This window comes from Aulonocara stuartgranti (assembly GCF_965226115.1).
Source record: "Aulonocara stuartgranti genome assembly, chromosome: 18".
In the NCBI taxonomy this organism is placed as follows: Eukaryota; Metazoa; Chordata; class Actinopteri; order Cichliformes; family Cichlidae; genus Aulonocara; species Aulonocara stuartgranti.
Window position 1 is genome coordinate 14,841,017 of NC_138954.1, and position 26,994 is coordinate 14,868,010.

At 39.4% G+C, this 26,994-nt stretch overlaps 1 protein-coding gene across 1 annotated transcript in view; it reads right to left on the bottom strand.

Moving 5' to 3' along the window:
- b4galt2 (UDP-Gal:betaGlcNAc beta 1,4- galactosyltransferase, polypeptide 2) overlaps positions 1-26,994 on the bottom strand; it is a 232,522-nt gene that overhangs the window by 16,301 nt on the left and 189,227 nt on the right. The window contains exon 7 of the mRNA XM_082513867.1: positions 6,256-6,360. Within this exon, the coding sequence (XP_082369993.1) occupies positions 6,256-6,360 (105 nt within the window). The remainder of the gene's footprint in view (positions 1-6,255; positions 6,361-26,994) is intronic.

Below are 26,994 nucleotides of genomic sequence, written 5' to 3' on the forward strand. Positions count from 1 at the left end.
TTGTCACGTCTGCAAAACCTCAATTACAGATTTATTCCATGACAAAAATTAACAACAGTGTTGCTGTTAATGTTTTGTTAGATAATTCTGAAAAATTAAACAGATGCATTGACACTTTTTACTTAAGGCTCCAGTCATACAGGACTAGAGACTGGCTTCTCGCCTGGCAACCGGTGGTTGCTAGGGAAAAAAGTATTCCCTGACTGGTTGAGAGTGGCTGCTGGCAATTTCTGTTAAATCAATTACTGAAGCCACAGTTATGCAGGCCTACAGGCCACTCACTAACCCCCTGGTAACCATTGGTTGCTCATCCACAGCTCCGAGAATACATCATGTCAGGCATACAATAGGCTGGTTATGCCAGTCACATTACTTGGATTATGGAAATCCATAAGAATTGAGTGGAATCATCTTCAACTTGAATCATCAATTGAATATACAAGCAAATCATTATGTATAGGTGATTCATGTACAAATACATGATTGATTTTAGGTTTACCATCTTGAGTTGCATTTGGTGGTGTGATAGGTGGCAGTGTTGGTTAATTGGTAGTTTGGTCCAGACTGAAATATGTTCAGAGATTAGCTGCAAATGCACTCTTGCCCTCTTATGAATGCCACTTTGGGTTTAGCAATAATCATCGGATGCATGCTAAAGTAAGATGATGAAGTAAATGATAAATCTGCTAAACAACAGCAAATGTGCATTTTTATTGTGAACATGTTAGCTTGCTGTGTTTTCTTTGGTGTGTCTCAGAGAACAGGGTTCACTCTGGTAACCAAACAACTATTTCCTTGTTTCTGCCTTTTTTCATGCTCTCTTCAGAAAACATTAGATGTTCTGGCATATTGAATTGACTTAAGAATTTCCTGCAGAGAGAAAAAAGACCCTTTAAAGTAAATTAAAATAAATGCAAAACTGTACAGCAGAGAAAGGACAGAGAAAAACACTCTCCCCTTCACCCATACTGCCATGAGGTGGCGGTTTTTCCTTTCACAGCCTCCTGATTATTCTAAGCTGCCATGCTTTATTTAAGCCCAAATCCTGCTTCTTTTCAAACAGATCCTTTAAGTCAAAATTTCCGGAACATTATAATGAGTGTCCAGAAGGGCTGTAAAAATGAAGTTTTTGCCCACTAATAGGCAGATATTTTCTGCCCCTCGCCACAGTTATGAATAATGCATCGACCTCAAATAAATAGCGTCCCTGTTGGTGTCACCTCTTATTGAGGAAGTGTGGTCTATGGTCTATAGAGTCCAGAATGACCATCAAGACGAGGAGGAAAACGACAAAAAGGTATCAATCAGACACACGCACGAGTGTGTGCACATACACAAACACTCTCTCCCTCTCTCTTTCAGTCCACTGGCTGATTTATTGATTTTGATGAAGGCAACTAGACCACTTTGACCTAGCGGGCTCCTATTTCTAACGGTGTCATTTCAGCAGGCAATTACAGAGGGATCGTTGAATCTTTCTCTCTGAGTCAAACACACACACTTTCACATATACACACATACACAAAACAATGATAGATGACACATTAAACAGGCCTGGTTATTTTAGACATCTTTGCATTCAAGTTCCTGCCGCCTTTTTCCAGGACAGATTGTTAAGTTTGAAGTTAAACTACATCTAGATGGACGTCTGACATCTCTACTTCTGTAGTCGTGAAGCATGAAAAAAAAAAATCTTTCCATTTTGTTTCAGGTGATTTTATTTTTTTATATTTATTTATTTATTACCTTACAGGTTGTAATAGGAGACTGGCATGAAGAAAGGAAGAGATTTAATAAAACAAAAAACTAAGAAAAGACCAAAAGTCATGTTACATATTTAAGGTTAAGAGGAGACAAAAAGGTTCTCTTTAAGGTATCCAATTCATATTTATAGTATAATATAATATAATATATTTATGGGTATTTTGTATGGATTTGCAGTGACCGTTCCCTCTCAGGGTACAAGTGAAGTCAAATCCTACCTCCCCATCGCATGACAGATGCCTCAGATCTCCTTACTGCAGGAGACAAGAGTTCAGCTTTTCCATGTTGAAAGGGGCCTATTATGCTTTTCTTATCTTCAGTCATATACTGCTACAATGGTGTATGCTCATAACAACATGGAGAAAAGTTTAAATAATGCGACCAGTGTACTCCTATTGATGGTACCAAGTCCAGATAAACGGGGAGGGCTGCATCAGGAAGGGCGTAAAATCTTGGCCAAATGAAGCATCTCTCATTCTTTATGTGTCATTTTCATACAGGATCGGTCCGAGTCTGGGTTAACAACGACCCTCTTTGTGGCCAACAGTGTGCTGGTGGACATTGTGCTACTGTTAGCCTAAAACAATAAAAGAAGAAAGCGGGGAAGACATGTTAAGAGATAGCGAGAGAGAAGAAAAGGCAGGAGGTTCAGAGGTGAAAGCAGTGACTGCAGAAAGATATCGTCAAGAGTAAAAGGGATCTTTTACAAAATGGTAGTGAAACCTGCTATGATGTATGGTTTGGAGACAGCGGCACTAAGAACAAGACAGGAGGTAGACCTGGAGGTGGCACATGAAGATTTTCACTGAAACTAAACAGGATGGACAAGATTAGAAGTGAGTACCTCAGAGAGACAGCTCAGCTTGAGCAGTTTGGGGACAAAGTTCGAAAGGCAAGGGCGAGATGGTTTGGACATGTGCAGAGGCGAGATAGTGGATATACTGGACAAAGGATATTGAAGGTGGAGCTGCTAGGTAGGAAGAAAAAAAGGCGACCACAGTGAAGGCAGTAGTGAAGGAGGACATGCAGAGGGTCGGTGTGACAGAGGAGGATCCTAGGGTTAGCTAAGATGGAGGCAGATAATCCGCTGTCATGACCCCGAAAGGGAGCAGCAAAAAGAAGAAAGTGAAGAATAAGCGGGGAGTTGCCCAGCCTGGGGGTTTCTCAACCCAGTGACAAAGTGGTTTTGTGTGTTTTTATTTTTTAACTCTTGTCTCAGAGCAGAAATCCATAATGAGGTCACCTGCCTCACATAGCATTGGCTGTGGAAAAATTAGCCCGCCCATGTGTTTTTCAAAGTTTTGTCCGTGTTGAGCAGCCAATCAGAAGAAAGCTGAAACTCTGCTTTTAAGGTCATCCTTGACCTTAAAGGGAGAGGAGCTGAAACGGCATCTTTCAGGTCTGAACAAAGCGGATGCACCAAGCTCCAGTTTATGATAAAGAAGGATTATTTTGAACTGTGACTCATACAAAGCTGCTCTAGGACAGTCCGAGAATAAAAATATGAAGATGGAAACCAACAAAACATATTTCCTTTAATTTGTCGCATACAAGTAAGTATTAAAGGTGTGCAATAGCTGTGACTTGATTTGTTTGTTAGTTAATGAGTTACCAACAAGATAAAAATAAAAACTATATACAACACTTCAGCTTTTGCAGCTCAGGCTCGTGGTGGGGCTCGAGGCTATTCGAGCAGTTGTGAGGTAAGAGGCAAGGTAGATCCCTACAAACCAGACAGGACCCAAGTCTGTCGTAGGGCTAAGAGACAGACAACCAGTTACCCTCACATCCACACTTACAGCTAATTTTAGAATCCAACCAAAATAACGAGCATGTCTTTTGACTGAAGGAGAAAGCTGTAGTACCCAGAGAATGCATGCTTTGAAAGTTTATCTGAAGTTTATTTTAAAAGAAGAAAAAAAGTGAAAGTTTTCAAATTCAGTTTTTGATTACAAAATAATTCTCGAAGATACCTTTGTGAAGCTTTCTTTTAGTTTAGACTGACCTTGGCGTATTGTCCAAACTTTTTATGAAGCACCTTTTCAGAGCTCTGTGACAGTTTTTGATGTGTTTTGCTGTTTGTAATTTTTTTCACAAGCTGTATAAAAGCCTCTCTTGTAAAAAGAGCTATTGATCCCATTCAGGCTCGCTCATTAAACAAAAACTTTAACAATGTATCAGACGCAGCGCTCACAGGATATCTTCAAAATTCAAATCAAGCTGGTCAGAATTTGTCTGGCTCCAGCAAACACAGTCAATACTCTTTCACTCATGGCTCTTGTTGCCAGCAGTTTTTAAATCTTCTTATAAACCAATTTAGGAGCTACAACTAAACCAGACCTCACTCCACCATGAGGCAGCAGTTTGTCAGAATGGTGAAACATAATAATGTCACATGAGATCAAACTAAAATGTTACTGGAGGAGACAACAGATTTCACTATGTCTCCATTCAGCCGGAGCCACAGCAGCTATTGATTTTTTGTGTTGAGAGGCATCGTTGCCCAGTCTATTCAGGCATGAAAACGGGGGCTCTTAGAGGAGAATAAACAGTGATAATCCACATTTAAGCAGCTTAATGTGAGGTGCTATACTCCTGGTGATTAATGTGTCTAGAAGGGCTCATCTCTGCATATTGGGTCTCATTCATCAAACCATAAAATAACACACTTATAGGGGAAGGTTTTTACGCATTTGTCTGAAAAGCAATTTAAATGGGTGTAGCCAAAAGAGCAACATTTAAGCCCCTGGGCTGTATCTCTGAAAAGCAATTTTTGGTTTAGTGAAAGTGTTTTGGTCCTGGCATTTAAAAATCGCACAATCTTTAGTGACCACCAAGGTTGAGCTGTGGCCTTCAGAGGTTTGTTTTATTTATATTTTGTTCAGTCATCTGATACTTTTAGGCATGAAGTTTCCATCTAGGATTCTCTACACTTACAAGAGCCACAACGCTCATATTACTATTTGCCTATTATTAGATTACTTTCAATCAATAAGGGTTCAACAAGAATTTATAATCACACCTTTGAGCCACACAGATTTTATTTAGTTAACATGCCACCTTGTCTTCTTGCATGACATCGGGCTATTGCTTAAATATTTTAATATCCTACTATGAGTTCACTCATGTTGTTTACACCTGCACTGAGAGACTGAGAGATAGCATTGCATAGTGGATCAAAATCTGATGGCGCTTCTTCACGTTCATGATTTCCATCCAGCACCACTGACTGAAATGCAGCCCCAAGTCGTGACCTTCACTGTGTTTTACAGAATGCTCTCGACACTCACTGTTGTACCTCTCTCCTGACCTGACAGGCAGGAATGACAAATAACTCTTTGGGAGTCAACTTGGTGCAAAAATAGTATTTCATACTTGTCCTACTGATGTGCTTGGCATTTTTGTATATTCAACTAAAGAAAATGGGAATAAATGTGTTTTTGTGACAGGGTGCTCGTTACAAAGTGCCTAATGATACAAATAAATTTGCTTAAGTGTGTAATATGTGTAGAACGAACACTGGTTCATTCTTGAGTTAGGTGCCTTTTTGTGTTTGAATGATTCATAGGTCAGCAATAAGTGGCTTAAAAAATCTTCTGAAAATCACCTTGTACACAGACTGGAGTGAAAAAGCAGCAAAGAAAAACTGAAAGAGCTTCAGAAAGCCTGGAGAACTGAAAAAACCCTCCTCTGGCTTCTTGGCAAATATTAAACTGAGAGGAGCAAGACTTTTGCACAGTACTGCATATACAGTACAGTGATATTACTGTGTACATTTCCCTGGATCACAGTTTTCAGGGTTAAGAGTGATATGAAATCACTGGAGTATAGAAAAATCAAACATGTTTTTTTATGTCTAAATGTTGGCACTAAATGATTAGCCTCATTTGAGACATTTTCCATTCTCTGACTTTCCTCAGCAAGTTAAAAATAATTGCTCCAAACTGCATCAGTCAGGCTGTAAAGATGCCACTAGTGAAGTAATATATAAAGTTAAGTCTTTTCTAAAACACTTTCACACTTCTAAGGTAGCAATTTTCCTTTTGCCCACCGTTTCTTATGACAAGCTGCAGTACTTGTCAGTTGTAGGGAACTCCCAAGTGTGAATGTGCACGGTGTAAGAAACTGCTAAAAATAAAGGTCAAGTCCTCATTTAAACACCTCTGATTAAAGGTTAAAGTATCCTTAACATTTAAGTTTTGCAAAACTGGACAGAGTGACAGTGGATAATCTGGACGACAGCAGTGAACAGGAGACCCACTGCTGCCCATAACACTGCCTCACATTTCAGAGCAGTAAATTGCACTGTAGGAAACATTAATTATAAAGCCACGCCACTGATGACTTCTGCAGTGCCACGCGATCATAATTCTTTCAAACTGAAATGAAAAATTCAGAAAGAAACGTCTGAACCGAGTAGCTGTGAAACAAAAGCGGCGCGATCGATCCGAATATAAAGCCGGAGAACGACTTCAGACAATGATGCAGTACCTCTGTGGGTTGGGCTCGTTGTGTTTGTCTCTCTCGTGCTTAATCATTCTGTAGCGGCCGATGCGAACGTCTGGCCTAGACACCTTCATCCCATTCAGAGTGATCCTGCAACACATGCAGATAGAACAGAATCTATTAGAGAAAAGGAAACAAACTGAGCCAAAGAGCAGGTGAGAGAGAAAACATGCTGATTATTGAGGAAAACACTGTAACAAACAGAGCTGGAAGACAAGGAGAGGGAGAACACATTAATGAAGAAATATAGCGAGGCTGCAACTTTTTATGTTATCTATCAGCTATTTTATTAAATCAACAGCAAAGAGAATCAATTTATGGAAATCGCAAGTTCCCAAAGCCGAAGCCTGAGATGACAGCACTTCTGCTGTGAGAAGAAATTATTTAGTCTACAAAAAGTGGGAAAAAAATCCTTTAAAATACCTGTTTCAAATATCTAATCCTTGAAATAATGTTTTAAATGCCCGAACCTGATGAATAGTAAACAAAAATAATAAAAATGTTTGTCACACACAACAGAAAAGCTGGAAATCCACACATTTAGTAAGTTGTATGAAAATAATCAATAATAAAATGTGATATGTTCAACTTGTGTTTATATTAATAGAGAGTCAACAAAAGCAGGAATTCCTCATATAATAGAACCGAGAGCGAGCAAATGTTTTGCTTCAAAACAAATCAATAAATGCGGCTGCTTAATTTTGCCTTTTTAGTACAAAATCCCCCCGTGGTGTTCCCACTGACTTAGTCTCATGTGTGTTTGTCGTCAAACAGCTGAAGCTTCTCATTACTGCAGCTTTAGCCGAACTTTGGAGAATCGTGGATTTTGGCTATCCATCTGTCACACCAAACGCTCAGCAGCACTGAGAGAAAGGCCCTTATTTCCCATGATCTGTCGTGTAGCTGCGTCAGTTACTGCACAACGCACTTTTTAGATTTTCCTGCCAGCTTTTGCAACCAAATAATTAACTTTTGAACCCCAATATGTGCACTTCTGTGATGCACATGTTATAGAGAAAACTGTGAAAAGGTTAATTTTGTTCCTCGGAAGTGATAGTTATGCAATGCTACTCTGTGAGTCTACTGAGAATTGGATAAACCTTGCAGAGACCAAGAAAAAAGAAAGGAGAATATGAGAACAGAAATTTAATGTTGTGTTCGTTTATAATCCGCTATGGTCTTCATTAGGTATCCCTGGGTCCATTCAAGGCCAGGAAGGGCAAAAAAATCATTACAGCAACTGACAACTCTATTAACAGACTGTACAGCTAATCAATATTTGTGCTAAAATATTGCTGTAAGACACATTAAATCTATACATATCTCACAATAACTGACTATTCTTGCTAACAGGAAAGAATTTGTGGTGGTGTATCGGCTATTTTGACTTCTGCCCTTCACATCGAACTCTTAGTCCCATCCTTAAAGGGTCATAACTCACCTAGACAGGACATTGCAAAGCAAAGGAAGCTAAAAACGAACACAGCAATGATACTTGTATACCACAAACATAAACGATCCAACCAATCAATCTCCACTCTCGAACTCTGGGGACATCAGCTGGGAATAAGGGGAGCATTAGCGGTGTGTTTCCCTGTAAAGTTTGGGATTAGAACTTTTAGAAACAGTGGTAACATTGTATTACTAGGATTCAACACAGAGCCAACTCGGCACAGAGATTTATATCTAATGCAACAGCAAATGGGATGTAGACAACACAAACAACATCTCTGCTCCACATAAAGCCCAGTTTAAAACCATAGGCTTCCAGAGACATTGATATTCATACCCGAGACGGCATAACGGATACTGAATGAGCGATTCTTATTTATTGTAACGCTCTGATTCGTGCAGTCTCTTTGTCTTAAAAATCATCCATGCCTGATATTGCTCCGCAGCAACTTCACGTGTATTCTAGACTTTCAATGCAGAGCTTTCCCTTTTTTCTTCTCCTCTACTTGTTACATCCTCGTTTATCTTATTCATACCTTTCTCTTTTTGAATCTGCTCATTACTCTCACCTTCAGTTTTGTTCTCTTTACCTGAGTTTTTAAAAGCTGATTCCAAATGTTTGCACAGTCTGCTGAAGGTTAAAGTCGGTGCTAATTGGCATGGTGAAAAAACACATTTTATAATAAAAATATCTTTGGTTAAGAAGTGGTGAATTTATTCAACCCAACACAAATGACTTGAAAATTCAATTTATTCACTTTAGTGACTCAATAAAATGTGAAAACATTCAACCTCATGTTGAGAAAATATGTAGCTATTCCTTTTCTTTCTAAATTGTATTCATTTGGTGTATGGAGCTAGATATTAGGCTTAACTTTAAACAAAAAAGAGACCAATTAACCAATTAAAAAGCTCTATAGTATAAATATTCCCCAACTGGCAAGCAAGTTATTACTTTGGTTGCTAACAGATTCCCATGGTTCCTTGTATATGACATGAGTGATAATGACCTATCTGCCAGTACTCGCTAACTACTAGTTAAGCGATAGGACAACTGTAACACAAATCAGAAACAGAACAAACATTCTCCTAAGCACAGTTTTGAAGAGTATCAGAGTATTTGCATGTAAGTGGACGTGTTCACTGCAAACTATGAGCCTGATTTACTTTATCCTACACTGCCACTATTTCAAAACGTAGGACAAGTTTATCTAATTTGGTTAGCGGTTATGTGAAGGCAAAACTGATAGATATTATGATATATATCCACAAATAAATAATATTCAATAAAAAGACCAAATTTAAAACCTAGCTAACTGCTATATAACCATAGCTGCAGCCTAGTAGCGATAACATTTAGCACCACTAGACATTGCTATATAAATATACCTTTATTTGTGTAGCACTGTTCAAGTTTTTTCATCAAATTTTTGAAAGTGTATATTTTTGAACTCTTCTGCTCCAATAGCTTTTCCAACTGTTAAGCTAGGGCTAAGCTAACTGCCTCCTCTTCTCATGTAGCCCTCAGTAAAAATACAAATTAAAAAGCTACATTTCTCAAATGTGTGTCTTCAGTTAAATTGGTATTACAGAGGGAAGTGATTTTTTTGTGGACTGGATAGAGTCACAGCAGTCAGCACTCTTTGCACTGATGCTAAACTCAGTTTTACTGATTTATCAGTTTAACTCAATCTCTGCCTCTTTTCATATCCACTCCTTTCCCTCCCTGACCATCTCTAAAGGTATTTCCACACATTAACTTTGGAAAATGTGTAAAGAATCAGGTCAGGGAATTGCTCTTCCTCAAATGCAGCTAACAACAGTATACAGTTAGCACTAACAGCCTTCTCTCTTCCCGAAATACTTTGTATGGTTTAGAGGAGGGTGCTGCTTGAGTGTGTATGAGGCAGAAGACAGGATGACCACTCAATAGTTGCGAATACCCCGGACTATTACCAGTGCTATACCAATATTGGAAGTGAGGGTAAAGATCGTTAATGTCCAGTCTGATTGCACAGTACATTTGCTTTCTCATTTGCACCTCCGTTGGGTAATGTGTATAAAAGTACAGGGCTGAAGTGAATGTGTAAAAATGGCTTTCACCTACCTACTCATGCTCCTTGTTTTCTTTTCACCTTGCTACTCCCCTCTGTGCATTTTCTTCTTCACAGTATGCTTATTTTCACCTTTTTTCTCCTCCCCACCCTTCCTCATCTCCCCCTCTTGTCTGTACTTTCTCTGTGTTCATCTCCTTCTCTTCACGTTCCCTTTTCTTTCTCACCTCTCATCTTCTCTACAGACTAGCAAAATGTAAATAACCCCGAATGGAGCACCATGCCATCAAAAGCACATCAGCCTGTAAGAGAAACCCAAACTCCATCAAAACAACCCCATAAATAAATTCATTGAAAAACTAAATAAGAGATTTTAGCCTCTTTTTCTTTATTTTTCTCTCAAATCTCGGGGACTTTGCTGATTTAGCAGCCACGCATAGATAACTGCTTTGTCAGTGTGTGTGCACATGTGAGCATGAATGCATTTGCATAATTTTGAGAGTTATTATGGTGCAAATAATGTGTGGGTTTGAAAGTGAGCAAAGCAGTCCTTCTCTGAGCTTAGTTTTATATTATGCATAGTTCTGCATCTTTAAAATAATCTTTTTTTTTTTGCCTGTTACCCTGCAGAGAGTGTAGCTAAGGCTCGCCCGGGGTGAATCCTTTCTCCTTCATCTGAATCAGTACAAATCTCAGCATCTTATTTTTATATTCAGAGATTCACGTCACGAAAGAATTTTTGAGTAAATCAACAATTCGTTTCACCCTTTGCCATACAGACAGCTTCATAGCTGGCTGTTTTTCAGACTGGTAATGGTACTTTCAGAAGAGTCTCCCAGAACTTCCGTAAGTGAAAATATAGATGACACAGCATAAAAACTGTTGCAGGTAGAGGCCTGCTATAGAAAAAGGACAAAATAACAGCTCTATTTACTAAGAAAGCTCAATAGTTCTCAAGGCTAAATTATTAAATGCTGCATTATTCAGATTGATGCTTTAATGTGAATCAAAAATTTTGTACTATTTTCTAGCCTTTAGTGTCTCATAGAATATTCAACAGTTTTACCTCATGGGTAAAACTGTTTACCACCTGTCATTAAAATTAATCCTCTGAGAAGTTTCGAAGGGATTTAAGGTAAATGCAGTGACAATATGCCACTCTGGTGTAAAGTGGAATAAATGTGACCTTAATTATATTTAAACTGTACTTTTTAATATAGTACTTGTGAAAAAAACTGGAATACTACGCATGGATTACAGGCCTGTAGCACTGACTTCCCACGCCATACACACCCTGGAAAGACTCATCCTTGACCAGCTACAACTTCTTTTTAAGGCCACATCAGGATCCCCTTCAGTTTACCAGGCCTGCCTTGGAGATGAGGATGTCATCGTCTACCTCTTTTGATGCATTGTCATGACCATTGATCAAGAACTACTGATCAATGGAGTACCATGCACAGAGTTGGAGAATGGCTGCAATCACAGCATTGTAAGATGGGGAAAGATGGTGTCCGATCACTGCAGGCCAGTGGCCACTCTTTCAATGATGAGGATGTACACATTCTGGAGAGGGAGGAACGCTGGTTTGAGAGGGCAGTCAAGGAGGCCATTTATGTGAAAAGGGAAAGACAGTGTCTGAATCAAGGATGGGGCCTAAGGGTACATATTAGGCCCCCTGCTGGAGAGGCAAATTTTGTCCAAGATAAGGACGATGCTGGACAATACTTCCCCCACCCACTGCATGATCAGAATCAGAATACTTTATTAATCCCGAAGGAAATTAGGGAAATGATGTTCAGTGAGAGACTGAGGTTACCCAAATGCACCACTGAACGACACAGGAAGTCATTCCACAGTGCAATAGTTACACCCTTTTGCACATCATCTACAGTGAAAATAACAAATAACAAAGTTTTACAGTTCAGAGTAAAATGTCAATCATATAGGTCTCTGTAACATACTGGATATTTGTAATTGAGCTATTTCTTATAGTTTGTAAATTTGTAATGTATTGTATTATTAAATTTAGTTCAGTCCTTTACTGTTATTATTGTCTTGGAGCAACTGTAATTACATAATTAAGCAATCCTTAAATATAAAAAGGTCCCATGTGAAAGTTTTAAGAAGTGTGAAGGCATAATCAGACATTTTTAAATCTGCGCTCTCCTTTATCTAAATGGCTGTTTAAATGAATACAATTTAAAAAAAAGCTAAAAAAAGAAGAAGAAGAAGAAGAAGACAAAGCTTACATTCTTTGATAATAAGAACGACTGTTTTGTACTGTTATAGTTACAGGAAAGCTTCATTTTAACAGCTTAGTATTAAGTCACACTTACTTTGTTAAAAAAAGATCAAAATATACATGTGAGACTATAGCAAAATTTCCTTTTATCCAAAGAAGTTCAGTTAAGTAATTTAAATAATTGAATCACTACCCAATATAAATCCAGCTGAGCTACTAGCAAGTTACTTCAAAATGTAGATAAATTACTCGATTGATTTAATTGAGTTCTGTGATGATCCTAGGATCTGGGCTCTGGGGTTTGAGTTTTGGACTTTCGGATTATTGTTGTTCTCTGTTGTTCTTGATTTGTTTATTGTTCAGGGATTTATTTCTGTGTTAGGCTAATTTCAGTTTTCAGTTATTAGTTTCCTCTGTTTTATCCTCCTGTGCCAAGTTCTCTTGTGTTCCGTGTTCCAGTTTTTCATTTCCTATTTTATTTTGATAATCATTTGTCTCTTGTGCCTTATGTTTAATTTTACTTCCTCCCTTGTCATTATCTTGATTATCTTGATTAGTTTTTGATTCGTTTCTCCCAGCTCACTCCACTCTGCCCTGATTTCTCTTCTGTGTATATATAGCGTCAGCTTGTTTTTGTCCTTTATTAGTTTGTCATCTCTGTGTGTTTCCAGCCCATTTAGAGTCAGTTTGTCCTCCTGTTGGATTGCTGTTTTCTATAGTCATCATATGGACTTACGACCTTGTCCTGCAATCAGGTCCTCATCTAGCAAACCCCATGACAAATTCACTCTTTTCCCAACATGCACTGAGAAAAGTAGAATGGGAGGCAGACTTCAGTTTTCAGGCACCTGTTTCTGCCACCAAATGAACAGATTGAATAGACGAATGCAGGTGAGGACCACTCGTTATGAATATTATGAGTATTATGAATTTAACTGGAATACTGGGGGTGTATGTTTAACTACATTTGCTATTGTTTAACACTTCTCTATAAATTACACCAAACTTTTCTGTGTGTGCGTGTGTGTGTGTGTGTGTGTGTGTGTGTGTGTGTGTGTGTGCGTGTGTGTGTGTGCGTGTGTGTGTGTGTGTGTGTGTGTGTGCGTGTGTGTGTGCGTGTGTTGAGCTGATCAGAAGCACTGCTAAGCTTTGTTTGCTGGCTTCTCAAACATAAGAAGATCGAGCGTGCTTGTGTAAAACAGCATCAGGGCTGCTCAGAAATCCTCTGCTACATCATTGTATCACTGCTTGTTACCTTCCCTGCCTGCTTTCAAAATCTTCTTTTCATCATGAAACACTCCCTGAGGGTGGGCCAGCTCTCTAGCTCCTCATTTTGTCAATATGAAACTTTGCACGATGATTAATGCTGGTCAAAGACACTCGTTCAGAAAAGGAAGGCACAAAGGCACACATAGAAAGAAAGCAAAAGCAGCTGTTATAACTCCACACATACCCACATTCATCAGCTTAACGCCGGCACACACTGTTAGATAAATGAAGTTCAGGGTTGGTACAGTGTGACGCAACACAGAGCTAAAAATGTCAAAAAACCCCTCCTCTGCCGCTGTGACCTTGCATGCTTATGAATGCATATGTGGATTAATGATTTGCATGCTAACTAATGAACTAGCATTTCTTTATTTTTGCAGTTGCATCCTTGCTTGACCAAAGGAAAAGAAATCATCTAGAGCGCACACACCAACACACACTCAAGTGACACATGAGTACAGTGAATATTTTCCACGGCTCTGACAGGCAGGAGGCAGTAACACAGTGTGACAGCGTAGTGTGACTATTATGCAAGAAAGAACAGGACAGTGAGGATACAGCGGAGCTGCAGGGAGGAAAGCTTTAGCGTGCTCTGTGTGATGTATATAATCCAGAGACAACACATTCAACAGCCACCTCCACTGAAACACAGCAGGTGGGTGGCTGCTGAAGAATTCTCCACTCGGGGGGAACTTACAGCACTTTTTTTGGAGACTCAAGTGCAAAGACCGAAAGCAGCCAGATTAAAGAGATAAAAAAAATACAGAAGAAGGCCACAGTGCTTTTATAAGATTCATTGTGCTATGATGAGATTATATAAACAGTTTCTGATTTTGTGGCTAGCACCGTCACCTGTACAGTTTCCTCCATTTTCCTCTCACGTGGAAACAGGATGTATGCAAGGTGATGGGAAATTTGATGCAGATATAAATACGAGTGTGCATGTTTTTCCCTCTCTCTGTGCTAGCCCTGTAATGGACCTGTTCCACAGTGTACCCCACGGCTCAAAATCATCTGGGACCAGTTCCAACCCTCCTGTGACCCTAGATGGATACAGGTTTGGAAAATAAGTTAATGGATGAATAACTTCATAATTATTCATAAAACTACAAAATATTGAGCTTAACAAAAAAGGTCCTGCCCTGTTTTGCACTCTCTTCCATAACAGTCCACTAACATTCATCATATTCATCATAACTGAGTCAGTTATTCAATACCTGACAGTCACTGAAAACTTAATTAGGAATATAAAAAGAAATAGAACATTTGATTGACATAAATTACAAAATCCATTTTACTATTATTTCAAGTCTTTATCAAGTCCTGTTATGATTGGAATCATAGTTAATGTGATTGGAAGGGTACAGTTCTCACAAACTCACAAATTAGGTTCAGTTTTTGATTCCTTTCAAGTTAACAACAACAACAACTGTTCTTAGTAATAGATGGTTACTCATGAAATTACCCAGTCGGCCGATCATGTGGCAGCACAGCAATAGATAAAATATTAGAAAAGTCTGCTAATGTTCATATCAAAACCAAAACTGGGTTTAATTGTCAGGCCTACATGAGCTGGTATGGGTGTTTTTGAACCACTGTGGACTTTGGCAGTCTAGGGTTCATTCAGAAAAAAGAAAAACATCAGGGATCGGCAGTTCAGGGGACAGAAACGCCTTTTTGATTAGAGGAAAGTCAGAGGAAAATGGCCAGCATGGATGGAGATGACAGAAAGGCAGTACACAGTAACTTAAATAATGGCTTTTTATAACCGAGCAGAAAAATATCTCGGGATGCAGCCTCGAGGCAGATGGGTTGCAACAGCAGAAAACCACATCAGGTCACACACTTGTGAGACTAAAACAGAACGGAGACTGCAGTGGGAGCAGGCTTAAACAAACTGGAAAGTTTAAACCAGAAAATAGTGGCCCAGTCAGGTTAATATAAATTTCTGCTAAAGCTACAGATCCTAGGCTTGGAAGGCACCGCAGTACAAGTCCATGGACCCTGCCAATGGACCCAGCTCAACTTCTTCTCACTCAGAAGCAGGAAACTGGTGCCCACTGCTAGAGCCAGGCCAGGCTAGCTTGAATGCATAGCCCAGAAAAAAGGCAAAAAAAAAAACAAAAACAAAAGAAAGAAAAAAAAAAGATTTCAAAAAGAACAGACCAAGATGGACATTTTTAAAACCTTATAAAATAAAATAATATGACATTTCTACGCTGATTTTATGTCATTTTGCAAGAGACCATGAACATTGTCACACAAGGAAGTGGTAAAACCATCCTTCAAACTGGACCTTCATAGTCGTCTGGCAACTCCTCCTCAATATACTCAGAAGGGATTGATTAGAAACTTTGCAGCAAGCAAGCAATCCAGGGTCACTATATGATCTTACTCATCTCAGCCTCAGTGTTCACACTGAAAGCATTCACCTCAACAGCTTTTATTCTGAATCAGTCGTGATGAAGAAAAAAAAAAAATCACACAATTACACCAATTATAAGTGGAATAAAATGCTCCATAGAAGCTGAGTCACAGTTGGACTCCTGCTGTGAAACCATTAACCAGCAAAGTCTTCCTAACTACTAGAGCCACCACCCAAAAAGCTCTAATTTTATGTCTTATCCAACACTTTTTCCTTCTTAACAAAGATATCTGTCTGCTAGAGAGATCGGTCTTGAAAAGTTTCATTGCTCTGCAGCACTCTTGACGGAGGAGATGCACAAACCCATGTACCATAGACCTGTTTGATTGGATTAATCAGAAATGTCTCCAGCTCTCCTCTCTTATTCCCACAAGTGGAGTTAATTGTACTAGTGCAATGGAGTGAAGTAGAAACGGGAGCTGAGTCTGATGTCCTGCCTCAGTTCCCTTCTGTGTGCAGAAATGAGCTGGGAGAGGAAGAGGAGGAGTGGGTGGCTGTGGTGCAGGTTGGACGATGTGCAGCAGAGAGTGGGTGATAATAGAGGAAGATTTTTCTTTCAGAACTAGCACATCTGTGTGCTGCGAGAGGGAAAACTGACGAATGGCCTTCTGCTTTTTAAATTTTTTTTTAGTTATGGTAGTTTCATAACAGCGTGGTTCGTAGAGATAACTCAAAAAGTGCTTATTTAAAGACGCACGTGAGGATGTGTACTAGATACACTATGTCCTCCCGAATTTGTTATCATTACCAGACTGTTGTAGGAAGATGTTAGCTTTATCTTGGTGAGATGGGCAAGTAGCCAATGTAGTGGAAGCTAATGGGGAATTGACTAGATGCACAAAGACCTGAGATGGGGCTTGTAGTGCGATCATAGTGTGTGCAAAATGGCACTGTAAAATGACTCTGCTGTGTTGGTAAACTGGAAGCATGCTGTGAGTATATCACAGGTCAACATATTTAAGTATTTTAAAGATCAGAAGCAAACTTTTTAAACCAGTTTTGTAATCAACAGGTAGCCAAGAGAGATGTTTTTAGAATTACACTAATATCATCTCTTACAAGCTCTTTGGAATATTCGGAACTTCCATCAATTTGCTGCAGACTGCATTATGATCCAGTCAAAAGACAGATAGACACAGATAGACAGAGAGACAGATAGATATATATAGATATATAAATAAAAAAAGGGCAATATAGTTTCCTGTTGGCAAAAATATTTGATATTTAAAATATTTCTGAGAAGACTTGGTAGCTGTTTCACTGATGCTGCTGATGGTTGGATAAAAATACAGGTTTGCATCAGTAATACCTCCTAGGATTTGTACTTTGTCAGTGGTTTGGGGGATTGAGACTCCAAAGAGGCACAGATCTGCTGACTCTAAGTCTTTGTAATGTGATTTCAGAACAATGCTGAGGCTGTAAGAAGCACCATCCTCATGCTCCAACAGCCTTTAAATGACATGTCTGATGGCAAAAACCAACCATAGATAGGGCAAGTTTTTTTTCATTGTTCCATAACAATTTTTTTCCAGTTAATACACCAGAAAATCACACAGGACATTAGTTCAGACAGATTACAATATCTGCTGCTGCTGGATGTACATCAGCCAGCTGACCTGGTTTATACTCATCAGTGCCCCCACACTCATGTAGCTCTTTCTGTTTGCTGCTGCTTCTTTTCGTCACCTTGCTTTCACCCTACATTGATTCAACTCTAGAATCAAGCAGGTGCTCTCTACCGTGTCGCGTTGACTTCTGTTCCTGCGACTGTCACATTGAAAGTATCGTATGATAAGAAAAATGTGCCTGCTTACTCTCTCTTTTCCCAGGGGCTTCTTTGTTCTCCCTGCCAAGCCTTGTGGATGCTTTAATTTGTCCACGGAGCATATATAACTGAATTACCAAACCAGAGGAAAATTTAAAAATGGCTGTCAGCCATGCATTAAAAGATATTTATCACAATTCCCTAAAGGACCTTGGACATTTTCCTCTTATTGCAGTCACCCCTAAGTTGATAAACTCTTTGTTCGCTAAGCAAAAATGCACTCTTCATATTTTTCACAACACATACCTGGAGCTAAGTCAAAAGCTGGAGAAGTAGAGGAGGGAAGGCATTACATAATATAGAAAATGGGGATAATAACGCACTATTGGACAGACAGTCCTTGAAAGCATTTGTAGAGTTGCGTCGCTGTTTCACGAATGGTGGGGGAAAAGAAATCTTTTTCACAAATTGTGAAGGTGATTGAGGTGAAGTCGACGTGCTCTTACAAGATCCATCCATCCATCCATGTGCTTGATAGTCCCTTTTGCTACTGCACACTTAAGCTGCTGAATGAAGTGTGGGGAAATGTTCTTAAATCTCTTGGTCATTAGTAAGACAAGATTTGCCTCATGAACAACTGAAACTATCCCCTTACTCACTTCATTATTGTACCGGCCCTCGCCAAACTCTCCTGTCACATTGTCTTTTTATTACCACCACACATTTAAAATAAGACCATTTCATATTACCAAATACAAAAGAATAGAGCTCAGCCGACACAGCAACTTTAAAACTGATACTGATATTATTCTGATTAATAACATTTAGTCTAGTCATTTATTTACTCACTGACACTCTGCCCAACTCAACACATATTGCTAACAGGGAAATTGCAGAGTGCCCTCTGGTGGACAGGCTTTGGAGCATCAACAAGCACGAGCTGAAGGATGTTTCTCCCGTCTCTATTTTTACCTATCTTCCTTTATAAATCCATACTCTAAAAAACAACATCCTAAGTATTTGTACAAATATCTGTTGTATCTTTAGGTATCGGTTTACTGACATATACTTGTATCAGTACGTCTCGTGTGTGTTTAACGAAACAAAGTCAAACAATGATCTAAGAATAAATCAGGGCAACTGGAAAAAAGGTATAAAAGACTTGATGTTTGCTGCTGACCTGACCCAAGGGTGAAAACAGCTTCTTAACCTAGACGTGTGACTGAACTTACCAAAGGCTGCTCAAAGTGTTGAGCCAAAAATATCCCGATTCTTACACCATTGTCAAGACTTCACAGAAACATGCACAGTCCTTGTGCTGCATGTGCATATGATGCTGGCTCAGGCTCTGATGAAAGCCACCGCTGGGAGGTTTACAGAGAAGAAGGGGAAAGGGCAAGGGAAGGAGGGTGCGTGGAAAGAGTGAGCGTCTGCACGTGTGGTGAAGGCTGGTCTTGCACTCAAGCCCTTGGGATAGGAACAGTCTTTGCCTAAGGCTAATGCTGGATGTTCAGAGAGGGTGAGAGAATAGTGAGGAAAGAAAACACTCCCTCTCTCTTCTTCTTTCTCAGCAATAGCCACCAAGGAGGAAGTGGTGCTGACAGTTGTGCAAGTGGCATGTGCCCTCTCTGCCACAGGGCTGGCATTAAGCAAGCAGGACCCGTTTCAGGCAGTGGCCACAGCCCGTGGCATCAAAACCAGGATAAAGAGAGGAAAATTACTTTGAGGGAAAGAAGAGAGGCAGACAGGAAAAAAATAGATGTGAAGAGCTGGAGGGTTAGAGAGGAGGAAGAAAATACAGTGAGGCAAAGGTGCTGGAGCAGAGAGCAGATAGTATAAAGGGGTGATTTAGTCATTTAGCTGATGCTCCTCTTTCCAGAGCAGTTTTCAAAGAAAGAGCACATGGAGATTGGTGGACACATCGACTGCTTACACGTTTCATACCCATGAACTTTGTTTCCTTTTAACGAACCAGAGGCAGATTTCATGGACACTGCACACTCTGATGTGTACTCCTGTTCTTTTATCTCTTCATCCCTTTATCCTACTCCTCCAGTTGTTTTACTGAATCCTGAGAGACTTAACTGGCCAGCCTTTTAGTTCACTCAGCTGGAGATCCATCCTTCCCCGCTGCATCAGTTCCCTCATCTGCAAATGGTTACTGGACTTCCTGACCAACCGCCCCCAACATGTCCGGCTGGATAACCGCTGCTCATCAACAATCACAATGAACACCGGTGTACCACAAGGTTGTGTGATGAGCCCTTTCCTCTACTCCCTCTTCACCCACGACTGCAGACCTGCTGATGGTTCCAACACCATCATTAAGTTTGCAGATGACACCACGGTGATTGGCCTCATCAGTGACAACGATGAGGCCGCCTACAGGGAGGAGGTGGATCGTCTGGCTGAGTGGTGCGACACAAACAACCTGCTGCTTAACACCGAGAAGACCAAGGAGCTCATCGTGGACTACAGGAGGAATGCTGACCCACATCCACCCATCCACATTAAGGGGACGGCTGTGGAGCGTGTGAGCAGCTTCAAGTTCCTGGGAGTCCACATCTCCGAGGATCTCACCTGGACGACCAACTGCTCCAAGCTGGTCAAGAAGGCTCACCAGCGCCTCTTCTTCTTGAGGACTCTGAGGAAGAACCACCTGTCCTCAGACATCCTGGTGAACTTCTATCGTTGCACCATCGAGAGCATCCTGACCAACTGTATAACAGTCTGGTACGGGAACTGCTCTGCCTCGGACCGGAAGGCGTTGCAGAGGGTCGTGAAAACTGCCCAGCGCATCGCCGGAGCACCACTTCCTGCCATAAAAGACATCTACAGGAAGCGGTGTCTGAAAAGGGCTGGGAAAATCATCAAAGACCCCAGTCACCCATCACATGGACTCTTCACCCTCCTGCCCTCTGGGAGGCGCCACAGGAGCCTCCGGACTAAGACCACCAGGTACCGGAACAGCTTCTTCCCCACAGCTGTCAGACTCCTGAACTCTGCCTCCTGACATCTGACCCACGTTAACTCATGGACTGAACATACACACACCCACAATGGACAACTGTACCCTCAAACACAAAAATAACATGGACTGAACCACCACTCACAACCACTAGCACTTTATATAGCCTCTGTAGAAACTATCTACACCCTCACTTATCTTAACTGCACTACTGTATAGCTCTGTGTAAATAATCATTCTGTACATTCGATAATCTTTAATCCTACAACTGTTTACAACTTGCATAGTTCCCATTTCTGTATAGCTGTATATCCCAGATTCTGTAAAGTTATTTATTTCATTTCATATTCTGTATAGTTTTTCATATTTATATCCTGTTCATATCCTGTACATAGCTTGTACTCACTACAGCCTTTACATACTTAGTTATAGAATATTCACAACATACTTCATACCGTGTACATTATAACATACCATAATAGACCAATGACAATAAAGTTGAATTCTATTCTATTCTATCTACAGCTCGCATTCTTAGAAGCCTTTCAGCTTCAGATACTTGTTGCGCTGAGACGCCCCCCCCTCCCCCTCAAACAAGGGGCAGTTGTTACTGTCTAGAAGTAGAAGATGTCAAAGAAGCAGCCACTGGGGCAGAAATATGTTCCAAAAAAGTGGACTTACACTTAAGTCTTAATGAAAGACTAAATTAATTCACTAGGGAATCTGACCAAATACAAAGGAACTAGTAAAAATAAAACTAGATAAAATACCACCTCCTCTCTCCTCCGCTACTCAAGCCCATGCACCTGCATTGACCGTACCATTTACACAGGTAAGGAAGGAGTGGTCAACATGAACATCTAAGGTTCAGCCAGGCAACACCATGTTCAGCCTATTAAATATCTATCGCTCATGTCCAGTTGTAGTTCGTTTTAACGTCTCTGTATTTATGCTCTGCTTGTGTATATATATGCCTATTTAAAATTGTCTGTTTAAAAAACTCTATTTTTTGTATTGAGAAAGCAAAATGAACCAGAGTGAAATCCCTTGTTTGTGTGCACAAATTGTTAAAATAAAGATGATTCTGATTGTGTGAATGTAAACGGGAATGGTTGTCTGTCTCTCTGTGTCAGGCCTGTGTCAGGCTGGGAATCTGTCCCTGCCTCTCACCCTATGGCAGCTGGGATAGGCTGCAGCCCCCCCTCGGCGACCCTGATAAAGTTAAGCAGGACAGAATGGATGGATGGATGTATCAGCAGAAGAGCGGCTGATTTTACAAAGAAAGATAGAACTACACTATGGGGAAAATATGAAGAGATTAAACACATTGAAAGCAACACAGCTTCTGCAGATCAAATCAGTGGCGTGAGTGTGCTTGAGAAGAAAACCACTGTAGAGTAATATACTATCAAAAGTGTGTGCTTTAGTCAATAAGACTGGAAAAGATCTTAATATTAATCAAGTTTAGCGTATTTAAAGCCAGAAAAGAAAACACAAATGCCGACTTTGTGAGATGACAGACTTATCAATATCAAAGCTCTATCACTAAGACACCGGAGAATCTGATGGATTATAATCAAGTATTTGATTACATTAATGTTTAAACGCCAGCTTTATTTATTATTCCTTCAGTTGCAACCTTGATGAATTTTAACAGTTGGAAACTAAAGATTAAACACAAAACAGAATTAAATGTTTAATCTATGTGGAAATTTGTTAAAAGGTCAGCAGGTGCAGTGTAGATATCCTGTTTAAGGATAATATATTAATGTTGAACATGTAGAACAATAAAACTGTTGTAAAATCTTTTTCTGCCAACATAAAAGAAAAAACAAGGAATAAAGTTGCCTTTTAAATATCTATATTTATTTTTGAAACTTCAGAGCCCCTGTACTATCTGCCAGAATCGATTGGTCAGTAGGCAGGGATTTCATACCTGTTGATCTAATCTGGAAGCTAACCTAATCCAGAACAGCTTTGGTTCATAGTACAAGTTACTATGGCGTTATACCATGAAATATACAATAGTATTGTTAACCCTGAAGTTACCTGGATAAGATGAAATCCTGCTTCATACTACAGGTTTCTTGTTTAAACTGTTTGCTCAGGTCTCAGAACTGAACCATGCAGGCCTGTGTTTTCACTACTACTACTACTACTAATTACCACCTTATTCCATTTTGTGTGCACTTTTATTCTGAAACTGAAAAACAATGTAAAGGTAAAGAAATGTCTTTGCTGTACCTTTGCTTCCTCTTTTAACAAGCCATGCCTGACTTTCCTTTTATCCCGACAGCTGATAAGACATGCCCAGGCCGTGCATCCATCTGACAGGCTAACACACCACCGCACACTTGACCTTTGGGTGGTGCATGTGCAAAAGGGTGGGTGCTGCTCAGTGCTCATAAAGCCACATTGTCATCATTGATAAACCTCCCAAATCTCAGCCTGAGGAAGATTCAATGTGATCATACTTAATAAATGCAAATAGTTGACACTGAGCTAGACACTATCCATAATCACTGCTGACATTTCTGCACTCTTCTATGAATGATGGGGTTTTATTTTATGGTTTATGTATGATCTGTAGCACTTGTTGCCAGTGCGTGAAAGTGGAGATGCTCCTGCATTGTGCCCTTGCTTTGTACTCTGAATGCAGCAGCAAGATGCTGTTAAAGTTTGTGCAAATGGAAACTGCTGTGAAAGTGAGAGCAGAGCCACATTTCTGAGGTTAAGATGCAGCTGTGTTTCGAGCTGAATGGTATCATTACCATCCTGACATGCTGATGTTTGGCAGCCAGTACTTAATATTTATACATAAACTTTACAAAGGTTTTGGCATTACCATAAAGTACAATACAAATGAAACTTTTGATCTTATGATTTCACAAAATGAAATAAGGAAGTAACCCAAGTTATTACAATTCATCTTGTGGGTACTCCAAATGTGTGAATCAAATGTCAAGACAATCGATTGAACAGTGTTTGAGCCAATTCACACGAATCCACAAATGTCAACCTCATGGTGGAACCAGAGGAAAGGTCAGGGGATCACCAATGCCAGCAGGAAACTTACATTTCCATCTGTTAATATAATATATTTTAGTGTGGATCAACTAGCTGGACTGACAGGGACAACTAAGGTCTTGCTAAAAAACAAGATCTTTCATAATAAAAGCTGAAGAAGAAACTTGTTACTTGGTTTAAAAAAAGCCTCAGCTATGTGCACACGCAGCAATATCCACACTCCATAGTCTTTCAATAGCTTGTCCAAATGCGTTTTCAGGGATTTTTCAGGGCTTCAGCCTACTCTGTGAAAAGCTCTAAAACAAGCCAGCCCTGAAAAGTGAAGGTGGATGGTGGGAGGAGATGTGACCTTCAAATGAAGCACTACCCAGCCTTCAGGCTCAGCTGTATTTGCTTTTTTCTGCATAAGTTTCTTCAAGTATTTATTATATACTATTATACCAAATATGAGTATAATTTCAAATATTATTTTTATTATTAAGTATTATTATTATTTATAATTATTGAGTTTGAGGCTTTTTACAGTACCTCTCATGATTTACAGAGTAAAAGTGTGAGGAACCAGATGCAGAAAACAAGTGAGCTATTTATTAAGGCTGATTAAATGTCTTAACAAAAAACTAAACAAGGAGTAAGGAATACGGGGAACACACAACAGGAACAAGCAGGAAACGTACAAGTTGACTAGACAGAATAACAACAAAGAACAAAAGTAAACTTAGGGTTTAAATATAAAGGAAGGAGAAACGTGTGGGGAACCAAACACAGCTGACACTAATCAAGGATCACAAGACAAGGGAAGTAAAAAGAAACAAGACACAGAAGATAACAGCTACCAAAATAAAACAGGAAGCAATAAGGTAAAGGTTAGAGTCTAATAATTCTAATTAAAACTCAAACCACAAACAGAAACTAGATTGCAAAAGGTAGCAAAAAAAGACTAAAGACCAAACTGAGAAAATAATCATAAAGAAATCAACCAGGAGTATCTGCTACATAAACACAGTGAATCCAAATATAATACAAAAATTTAAAACTCCAGCAAAAAAACCAAAACAAAACATGTCGTCCCTGACAGCAGCATTTTGGAATGAATAAAAATGCAGAATAAATACAGAAAAAGGTCAGTGAGAACTCTTTTTCTATAATTTTTTTAGCACAACACTGTATGAATCGACCCCTCCAGCTACTGTATGTTTATTGGACAGCACTGTTGGAGTTTCCTCCGCAGCTGAAAAGTAAACTACAACACACTGTGGAAACACAGATAAAATGTAAAATACATGCAGAGTAATACTTATAGAGCCTTCTCAGTCAAATCTCAGTGGGACTATCTTATCTAAAGGATAAAATCCTGCCTCAAGTTTATATTATTTCTAAAGGCATTAAACATTAAACACTTAGCCAGTCAGTATTACTTCATTCAACTCACTCGCTGTTCTGATGTTGCAGTGTGATGTAAAGATGCACAAACTCCATTTTGTCACTGAACTGGCAAAAAGACAAAAAGTCTAATTTGGGATTGTGTTTCTGGTCATCTGATGAATATACAGTCGATATTTTGTGCCCCTATAAAGAGACATTTCACCCCATAATCAAATTACCATATTTTTCATCTGGTCTGTAGTGCTCTTTATCGATCTACTGTAGACTGCTCCTGGTGTGACTTGCCAAGTTTTGTAGATAGTGGCTGTAGAGATGTCTTCTCTTTACTATAATGGAACCTGATGGCATTTGCCTTCTGCTGGTCAAAGTGCCCCACAAATACATTAGGAAAACTCAGCAGCTATGCCTCGTTCCAGAAATCATGACTGAGTAATTCAACTACGAAAACCTTGGTGTGTTTCATAGTTTTTTCACTCTATTCTCCCAACAAAAAGAAGTATACACATAGCTAATACTGCCGGTTAAGTGAGGAGGGGATTATATCAAGAGGCTAAAAAGTTATTGGACAAACTAACACAATTTTAAATTTCGGGATTTATTTTAATACTTGGATGAAACTCATTTGTAGTCGATGACTGCCTAAAGTCCATGGACCCTTGAGATGCTCCATCGCCTTGCTGCAAACAATCTGCAGACTTTGACAATGACACTTGCACCTCTTTAACATGAAATAAACCCACCTAAACCTACCAGTTTATCAGTCAACTGCTAAATTCTCTTTATAATAGGGGACTGTGTGTGAAAATGTCTGTAATTCCTGCACAGTTGATTACACTTTTTTGTAAAACTCCTTGAATTAAAGCTGAAAGTCTGCAATTCACTCGCATCTTGTTATGATTTAATTTAAAATTCTCTGTCTTGCTCAGAAACAACTTACTGTCATCATCCTGTCATACATGTCATAAGAAACTGCTCACAAGTTTAGATTATGTAGAGCAATCTGGTCAGGATTTATGGAAAGACACTGCTGCTCATTTTGTGTCTGCATGCATCATCTTTGCTCTTTTTCTTTGACTTTTTGAGCTGATAGGCATTTAATGCCATTATATTTGTGACAATGCAGACATTTATAGAGTGAATATCTCCAAAACGGAGCAACTCACATTATAGCAAATAGCATTACGGGTCAGAGAAACAAAATCTAAATTGAATTTTTGGGAGAAATACCCCTTTAACACCCTCTTTGGTCTCCATAAGCTCCCAAGAAAAATAAGTGGGGCTTTAACTGCTATAAGTTCTACATTATTCACCACATCTACTTCAGCTTTCTGAACTTATTACAGACCTGACTCTGCCGAATTGGCAGCAGCTGTCTACAGTTTTATCTGGATGAGTGCATCCATATGGTACACAACATGTTTGGTCTAAGAAGTTAAAGTAATATCCTAAAAGAGGCTACAGGCTGTAAAGTAGAGCCAAGCCAACACTGGTATCTTCGGGCAAGTGCAGATGCCAGCTCTGATATAGATTTCTTTGTCAGTAATAAATTCAGACTGATATATCAGCCAGTATTCTTTGTGTACAAACACTGTATTTCACTAACAAGTAAGCAACTTAATATGAGGATTCCTTGTATTTGGCATGCCTTAAGTAAAGCAAATATTATTATTTTGCATTTTTTATTCTGGTTTGGTGGAAAATGTTGCTGTGGAGCTGGCAACTTAAGTATTTTAGTGTAAGAGCAAGTGTGAACTGAGTTAAATTTGAAGTGCAGAATTCAGTGTCTGAAAGTTTTCTTTTCCTAACTGGCAGTTTAATGATATATGCACAGCACTTCACTTCACATTTCATAGCAGCCAAAATAGCTCAGCTGGAGTGCAGAAATTATTTCCAGAAAAATCTGCAGCATCCAATTGTAAAGTTGAGCTATCTTCCGTTAAAGTCAGTACTTTAACTTTTGGTGCATAATTATAGACCTATACACACAACCGTTCAGTGAAGCACACATTGATCTCTTTTATCACATCCAGCCAGATGCTGACAAACAGCTGTAATCTTCTAATACTGTGTTGGCTGACACAGTCCATCCTCACAAACCACTATTCTCAACTGCTCTATTTTCAGTTTTCTTAT